General features: G+C 43.8%; 2 protein-coding genes across 2 annotated transcripts in view; one reads left to right on the plus strand and one right to left on the minus strand.

Annotated features, from left to right (window-relative positions):
• The window catches only part of dnah9l (dynein, axonemal, heavy polypeptide 9 like), a 33,972-nt gene extending 31,336 nt beyond the window's left edge, over window positions 1–2,636 (plus strand). Inside the window, exons 83-89 of the mRNA XM_035670323.1 lie at window positions 270–329; window positions 684–866; window positions 1,079–1,261; window positions 1,393–1,508; window positions 1,709–1,821; window positions 1,955–2,095; window positions 2,299–2,636. Of these exons, the coding sequence (XP_035526216.1) occupies window positions 270–329; window positions 684–866; window positions 1,079–1,261; window positions 1,393–1,508; window positions 1,709–1,821; window positions 1,955–2,095; window positions 2,299–2,546 (1,044 nt within the window). The 3' untranslated portion in view covers window positions 2,547–2,636. The remainder of the gene's footprint in view (window positions 1–269; window positions 330–683; window positions 867–1,078; window positions 1,262–1,392; window positions 1,509–1,708; window positions 1,822–1,954; window positions 2,096–2,298) is intronic.
• Window positions 2,637–2,738: 102 nt separating this feature from the next.
• The window catches only part of LOC118334420 (mitogen-activated protein kinase kinase kinase 20-like), a 10,102-nt gene continuing 4,623 nt past the window's right edge, over window positions 2,739–8,217 (minus strand). Inside the window, exons 7-11 of the mRNA XM_035670325.1 lie at window positions 7,961–8,047; window positions 6,366–6,440; window positions 6,126–6,232; window positions 4,311–4,491; window positions 2,739–4,197 (exon numbers count right to left, since the gene is read on the minus strand). Of these exons, the coding sequence (XP_035526218.1) occupies window positions 3,262–4,197; window positions 4,311–4,491; window positions 6,126–6,232; window positions 6,366–6,440; window positions 7,961–8,047 (1,386 nt within the window). The 3' untranslated portion in view covers window positions 2,739–3,261. The remainder of the gene's footprint in view (window positions 4,198–4,310; window positions 4,492–6,125; window positions 6,233–6,365; window positions 6,441–7,960; window positions 8,048–8,217) is intronic.

Below are 8,217 nucleotides of genomic sequence, written 5' to 3' on the forward strand. Positions count from 1 at the left end.
AGTACATGGCTGCCAGATTTAACTGTGTTTTTGGAGTGTAGACTTGGGCCATTTTGGGCTGAGAATTAGCTCCAGTTAGCAGTAATTTGACTACTTTTGGACTGGAGACTGCACATACAAGCTAAAGAGTGTCTGCCAACCGGACGTGCCAGATTTAGTCCGCTGTTAGACAAAGCAATTTTGGCTACCTCTCCTGGGTTGGGATCATTTTATGTTTTGTACTGTGTTAGAGATCTAAAGCAAAGAAATTCTGTTCTTTTATTTCCCAGTTTGACCGGAAGCTTTCTTTGGCTCCTGGGTTTGTCGTCCCCTCCAACCTGGACTACCAGGTAACTAAATCATTTTCATGATCAGATCTCCCTAATGGTGAACATTTAACTGGTCTGAACGTGTAACTACATTCTGGTGTGTCTTTCTGTGGATGTAAAGCAACTCATTACTGAAAAACAGTAAGTTCAGTCAGCTGTCCTGTAAATAAAGGTTAAATTCCCACAAGGGCTGTCCATACACAAAATATGTGTGACTGAACTCTGTAAATAAAAGTATCAAGTTACTTTCCATGTAGATTGCTATGAATGACAAACATAAATAATAACAACAACACATTTTGTTTGTAAAGTGCTTTTCTACGCCCAAAGCGCCAGATGGATAGATGGATGGCATTCACCATTTTCTCTCCCTAGGGCTACCATGATTTCATAGATGAGATGCTGCCCCACGAAAGCCCAGTGCATTATGGGTTGCACCCCAACGCAGAAATTGAGTTCCTGACAGTAACATCCGATAACCTTTTCCACACTCTGCTGGAGCTGCAGTCTCCTGACGCTGTGATGGGGGAGGGAGTCTCACAGACCTTGGAGGAGAAGGTAGCTACACCTACATGTTCAGTTATTTCTTTATGGGATTAGCGTTTTTTAACAGGAATTAGAAGACATTGTTTGTCCTGGTCTAGCAAACACACACATTTAGTGACGCAAGCTTCTCTACTAGTCAAATCTTTAAATTCCTCACAATGGCAGCAGTTTTAGATGACTCAGATTCTCTAATTCTAATAATTACTGACTCCACCCTCCGTCAGGTGAAAACTATTTTGGACGAGGTGCTCGAGAAGTTACCAGAGGAGTACAATATGTCCGACATCACCTCTAAGACAGCTGAACGGTCCCCGTACATCCTGGTCTGCTTCCAGGAGTGTGAGCGCATGAACATGCTCATCTCTGAGATACGGCGCTCACTCAAGGAGCTTGACCTGGGACTCAAGGTATGCTTATACCTTTGTGTGTGTTTGTATGTTTGCCCTCAGCATCTCAACATTGTCTAATGAATTATTATAACTGCTACCTTCAAGGTGTGTATTCACATTGATGTAACAGTTAATAATATCTGTTAAAGGGTGAACTGGCCATCTCCTCTGAGATGGAGAAGCTGCAGACAGCCTTGTTCTTTGACAACGTCCCTGATACCTGGACCAAGCTGGCCTACCCCTCCACCTACAGCCTGGCTATATGGTGCGTGTATGTGTGTCTTAGTCAGTATATCTGGATTTGAACAGGTGTTGTATTTTTAAAAATGTGTATGTATCTACTGTATGTAGTATACGTACTGTTATACATTACATATACATTATTACAGCAGATGTAACAAATATATTTGCTATTTTTAATGTCCAGAAGACTGACATCTCTCTTTTTGTGTATGTGTGTGTCAGGTATAATGATGTGTTGCAGCGTTGTAAAGAGCTGGACAGCTGGACTCAGGACTTATCTCTGCCTAGTGTTGTCTGGCTGTCTGGACTTTTCAATCCACAGTCCTTCCTCACCGGTAATATTTGTGCATACAGATGAGTGTGCTACCTAGGCTCGACTGAAATATTTTCACTATTCTCCCCTCATCATTTGTCTCTTGCGTCATCCCTCATCACCATTATTTTTTTCATCTTCTTCTGGCTTTCCAGCGGTGATGCAGTCTCTGGCGCGCAAGAACGAGTGGCCCCTGGACAAAGTGAACCTGACAGTGGATGTGACCAAGAAGTTTAAGGAAGAGTTCAACCAACCTGCCAGGGAGGGTGCTTATGTATACGGACTTTACATGGAAGGTAGACAAACACTGTAATTAGTTTCCTGTCTGTTGCTGGGCAACCTGGAGCACCATTTTTCTATTGCTGATCGTTGAGCAAGATACTTATGCTCTCTATATCTACTTTTTGATTGAAAGCAAAATCCCCCCCCTCTATGAATCATTTAAAATCACATCATACGGTACATGTTTTTACCCTCTTTCACCTTTGTCCTTCCAAAGGTGCGAGGTGGGACACTCAGGCCGGGGTGATCACTGAGGCCCGTCTAAAGGAGCTGACCCCAGCCATGCCCGTTATCTCAGTCCGAGCTGTGCCTAACGACCGCCAGGAGACCAGAAACATCTACGAGTGTCCGCTCTACAAGACAAAGATCCGAGGACCCACATATGTATGGACTTTCAGCCTCAAAACCAGGGAGAGGCCTGGCAAGTGGGTTCTGGCAGGAGTGGCTCTGCTGCTCAGTGTGTGAGAGGGAGTTTAAGGGTCTGGGGTCAAGAGTCAGAAATTGTTTTATTGGACAAGGTAGGTGTATACTATGTATTAAAATGGGGGATGCTCAGCTTACGTGTCATTCATACTGTTCCAATTATAACATTTGACATATACTGTAATATATACATATACTAGAGGATGGAGGCTGATTAAAATCACAAAAATGGAATCAAGGTTTCTTTTCTTTTTATTGAAAAATGATAAAATATACAGAAAGAAATGCCAAAAATTCACACACTAGATCACAGTTAGAACTGATAAAGTCAAAGCTTGTTTTGAACAAATCAAATCTATGAACTACAAGATTCTCTATAAGCAGGAAAAAAAATACGAGACTCATTAGAGCGGCATTCAAGTGTGTCATTTGTCACACTTGTACCTCCTACAGTATGTTATACAGCAGTTTTAATAGCACATTAAATTACACAGGTGAAGTCATTCTGACAACGTGACAAAGACAACCTCTTAATTGTCTTTTTGCTCCTTCCTACTTCACAGTACACTTGGGTGTAGTATTCATCCATTCAATAAAAAAAAAATTAACAAAAGAAATGTGTGTATACCAGCTCTTTTTCAACTGGAGATCCTAATGCACATACTGTAGCTCAGATACTTTATGTGCTAACAAGTCAAAATCTTTCTAGTTTGGCCTCTGTGTGATTTTCTGTGTGTTTTCTGTGCGTGTGTGTTTCCTAGTCACTGTCAGACCAATCAAGCTCCATCATGTCCATGGCAGCAGTAGCCATGTTGATCTTGGTTCCATGTCGCACGCTGCAGCTCTTCACAGAGTTCTGATTGGATGAAGACCGCATGCTCACCTGCACCCCTGAGTGACCTATGACCCCTACTTCACCTCTAATCTTTTGGCTGATGGCCTCCCTGACCCCCACCTCACTCCTGACACCGTGACCTACGACTTTCATCACTCCCAGGTCACCCATGTTCATGTCCATGTCTCCTAGTCTCTCCATCTCCCCCATCTCATTCATGTCTAAGGACAGCATGTCCCCCAAGCCCCCCAAACTCCCGTGGAGACCCTTGAACATGGTCGGGAGCCTCCCTCCTTCTATACCTCCCTCCATCCCTCTCTCATCTAGCCTGTCCCCCAACTTCTCTATCTCCCATCCTGCCTCCTTCTCCCTCTCCCCTTCTGCTTCTCCAAACCCACCTGAGTACCCTCGGACTATGGTGGTGACCCTGCTCCTCTGCATCCCACCTCTCTCCCTATCGCCCTCCTCCCATGTCCTCTCCTCCCTCTCCACCACACCGCCCGGGAAGCTCCTGAGTGTCACCTGCACTCTTCCTCCCTCCATACTCCCACTATCATCTCTCTCCCTCTGCCCCCAGCTTTTATCCTCCACAGTTCCTTCCTCTTCCTCATCTTCCTCTCCGAACCTGCCCTGCAACCCTCGGAGCATGGCGTGCAGCCTCCCGCTGTCGAGTGAACCCATCCCCCTCTCCAGCGCCGCGCTGCTCCCCCTCTCCGTGTCTCCGTTGCTGAGGGTGCGCAGGAGACAGCTAACGCCAGCGCTGCTGACGCCAGCACTGCTGACCCCTGCACTGTTGGAGTCCTGAGAGTGCGAGCGGAAGAAGGAGCCAGTGGAACCGATGGACATTGGTGTGAAGAACTGATCAAATCAGAGAGAATGGAAAGAGAGGAGGAGGGCAAAGATCAGAAAAAATATATATTTGTATTGTTATTGTTGTTTTCAGCTGTCTTTACTCCACTTCTTCCACTTACTGGTGAGATGTTTGACCGCTCCATGAGTAGGGAGGTTGGGCTGGGAGTCATGTTGGACCTCTCCATCAGCCTCTCCTCCCACAGTCTGAGCCTCCTCTCTCTCTCCTCCAGCTCCTTCTCTTTGGAGTAAAGCTCCCTCTCCAGCTTCCGAAGGCGCTCCAGGGTCGACTCAATTTCACACCTGTAGTATGTGCACACGCACACAGAGTATCTTGTCATCGACTGTGTCTTTGTACATGCAGATGTGACCTAGTTTTAACAGCAACTTTACTGCAGCCACCACAGAACAAATGCCAAGTTCAATTTCAAAAAACTACTCAGGAGAAAGAAACTGAAATTGATAAATATTTTAGAACCGCGTGTGTATGCTGTTGAAAAAATATTCTATTCAAAAACTTTACCTTTTCAAAAATTAAGTCTCAAAGCTAGAGACCACTACTTTTTTTTGTCGTTTCGAAAGTCTTTCATTATGTCTTTGTGTCATCTAATACAAAGGTATGTTTTCTACTTTTGCAATGACTTTTACATTTTGTAATGACAGGAAATTATGCAATACATTCTCTTCAATATCTTCTATCTCCAATGCCAGCACAACATGTTTACTGAAGACTCAATACTTCTGTTTTTCTTCCCAGAGCCATGTCTCCACCACCCACAATTAGTTTTTTTTTCTTTTGTGCATTGCATTGTGGGAAACAATACTGTAAATCGTGAGCACACTATAATCACGTATACTAGATTTTCTTACTTTTTCACATACTCGAAACATGTTTAGAATCCAAACAGCTATATTCTAGTTTCCTATAGCAGACTATGTGAAACAACATTTGTTTGACTGTTCTGTTCTGACTGTTCCTGCAGATGACAGTAATGCCAAAGGTAAAGAATGAGTCAACAGTGTCAAATATGTAGCTGCAGTATTGTCTGTTACCACAAGAGGTCACTGTGAGTGTTGGTGACTGACTGTCTATGAACCTGCATTCACAAACACAATCAACTCTCACAGCAACTAAATATAGACAGATCTGACGCACAGCCATACCTCCTCTTGTGTTCCTTCCATACCTCCCTATTCATTCATCCCGCCCCTTCACCTCCCTCACTCCCCCCCCCTCCTCCTCTCCGCCTCTCCTTCTCTTGTCCAAGTTTTTCCACCCGTACCCAAAACTTCACTCAGAATTGATTGCCTCGCTGTACTCATGTTAAATATGCACAGAATCTCGCACCTTCTCTCCTCTCCTCCATCCACCTCTCTGTCTCTTTCTCTCTCGTCATCTGTCAATTCCTGTTTCCCACTATCCTCGCTGTTTCTCTCTTGTTCAGTGTTTTAGATTTCACATGCACCCAATACATTTCTGTTCCTCCCTAAACTTCTTCACTTCTTCAGCTCATACTTGATTCCCCCCACTCTCCCCCCACCCCTCTGTCGCTCTGGAGGGAGGGCAGAGTGGAGGAGTAGAGGAATCTCTTCCATGGACACTTTCCAGAGAGCTTATTATAGACTGAAGTAGAGTACAGGGTCACACATTCAACTTCTCTCCTGAGTCTACAGAACTGTGTATATGTATGCGTGTGTGTGTGTGTGTGTGTGTGTGTGTACACATGCTGGCACGTGTGTGACTATGTAAAAATTGGTGTGCATGCATATTGAGTTTTATTTTGGGTAGATTAAACCCCAGACTTAATTTGTCATCTCACATGAGACCGAGACCTTACTGTATACAACATTACAGAAAATGCCTCATGCTCAGTCTCAAGGCAGATACACTTTTCTTTTGGACGTCTACAAGACTGTGTGTGTGTGTGTGTGTGTACCTCCACTGGTCCTTGTTATGTAGGAAGGAGTTACACTGGTCCGGTAGCCTGCTGTCGTTGGCCATGGTCTCCAGGGTTACCAGCACCTGTTTGAACTGTGGACGCTCCTGTAGGTACACACACACACAGATCAAACAGCCAGCCGACACACCTGTTTTCAATGTCTTTTAAAGTATAAATGGTAGACATAAGCAACATTTTAGGATATTAACCATTGTATCCCTTGTCTGTTTAGCTTACCTTTGGTTCTGCTTGCCAACATTTCCTCATCAGCTCTGCAAAACTTGCTGGACAGCTGGTGGGGATGGTCAGCCTCTAGATACACAGACAGACAAACACATGCGAATACAAGAAGCAAAAGCCTTTAGTTTCAACTGAAAGGTCATACCAGACCACCTTAATTTAAGACCTTGAAAACTTGGCTTCACATCTTAAGCATTTCTACAAAACATTAAATATTCATGACTATAATAAAAAAAAGACAGCTCCAAGCTCAAAGCTTCGTACTTAATGCAAGCATGCTGATGTTTAGCATTTTACTATGTTAACCACCATTAGCATGCTAATATATGCTAATAAGCAGTAAACACAAAGTAAAGCTGAGGCTGATGGGGAATGTCATTCGTTTTGCAGGTATTCAAAATAATGGATAAATTACATTTTTGGCTCTAGATGAAAAGTTAAGGGATCAGTTATTATTATATTATATAATATTATATTATTCTGTGCCAAATTGTCAGGCAATCCTTCAAACATTACACTAAAAGCCAAAACGGGGCTAAAACATGTTTCGGTATCATTTATTAAGAGTTTAAACACTACTAAACTTAGCTAAGGTGCTTCATCTGGACTGTGTGGTTGTGCCCAGAGCTGTCATCTGATCTTTAAATCAAATATTGTTAAATCCTGATTGGTAGGTATGTAACACCATCCACCTCAAACCAATGAGAGGAGCAAAGGAAAAATATATAATAAACATTTTTAAATGATAAATATCCATAATTACAAAAATATAGTGTTCATGTTGATCACTGTGATCACATGACTGTAAATGAGAAAACAGGTTTTCAGGGCCTTTAATTCTGTAATATGTAAACTGCAGAAACAACAGTAAACAACACATGCCACTGATATAATGTCCCCTGCATAAAAGATCCCCTGGCATCATCAAAGGTCTGAATGAGCCCAGACAGCTCCATAGTACAGCACAGTAAATGGAAACAGTTTTCTCTGGGGATTAATCCTAAAATATCACCGACTGAGTGGAGAGAGGGCAAGTAAGAGGGTCAGGAAGAGAGGTATAGCAATGGAGGGGAAAATCAGAGGGAGACTGGGAAAGGGAAAGAGAGAGAGAGTTATTTAGGGAGAGTATTTGGAGATTAGCCAACAGCTACGCAGGAATCATGTTCTCCGAGTTGTTTGTTGGACCCCTGTTTGTGCAAGTGTGTTTGTTGAAGGGGATTCAGGCACGTCAATAACTGAAACACATACGCTGTATAACCATCACCCCACACCTCACCATAAACCTTTTGAATCAACCCTCCTATCACTGCAATCTTTTCTCTCTCTCTCTCCCCCCCCCCTTTCTCTCTTTCTCCCTCGTAAAGGCTTTAGCCAGGGGGGAGTCTGGCTGAGCTCCACTGCTGTGTATCCAGGCCTTACAAGAGCAGAGAACTGACATCAGGCCTAAAAATACCCAGCTTCAGCCTCACCAGCTCGCAGTGGAAACCATGAGAGCATCGCATTGTTCCTCAAGCCTTCTCAACCTCTGGTGGGTCTACATGCTGACAGTGTGTTCAGAAAGGTGTGCTCACATGTGTGTGTGTGGGGCTTACCTCTTGTTTTTCCACCACCAGCCACGCAACCTGCAGCCCCTCAAAACCTTTGAAAGGAACCTCCCGAGTCAGCATCTCCCACAGCACCTGGCCACAGAACAGACCGTGTTGGTTTATTCAGACAGGCATGATTTCTTTGATGTGTTGGTTGTAGCTCCAGATATTTAGGGCTTTGTTTTATGTAACTCTTCTGCATGGTTGTAAAGATGTCCATCAAAACAAATACCCACAACTGGATGGCAGAGAAGGCCAAACGG

This window comes from Morone saxatilis, unplaced genomic scaffold (assembly GCF_004916995.1).
Source record: "Morone saxatilis isolate NCDOM2014 unplaced genomic scaffold, NCSU_SB_2.0 Contig23, whole genome shotgun sequence".
Lineage (NCBI taxonomy): Eukaryota > Metazoa > Chordata > Actinopteri > Moronidae > Morone > Morone saxatilis.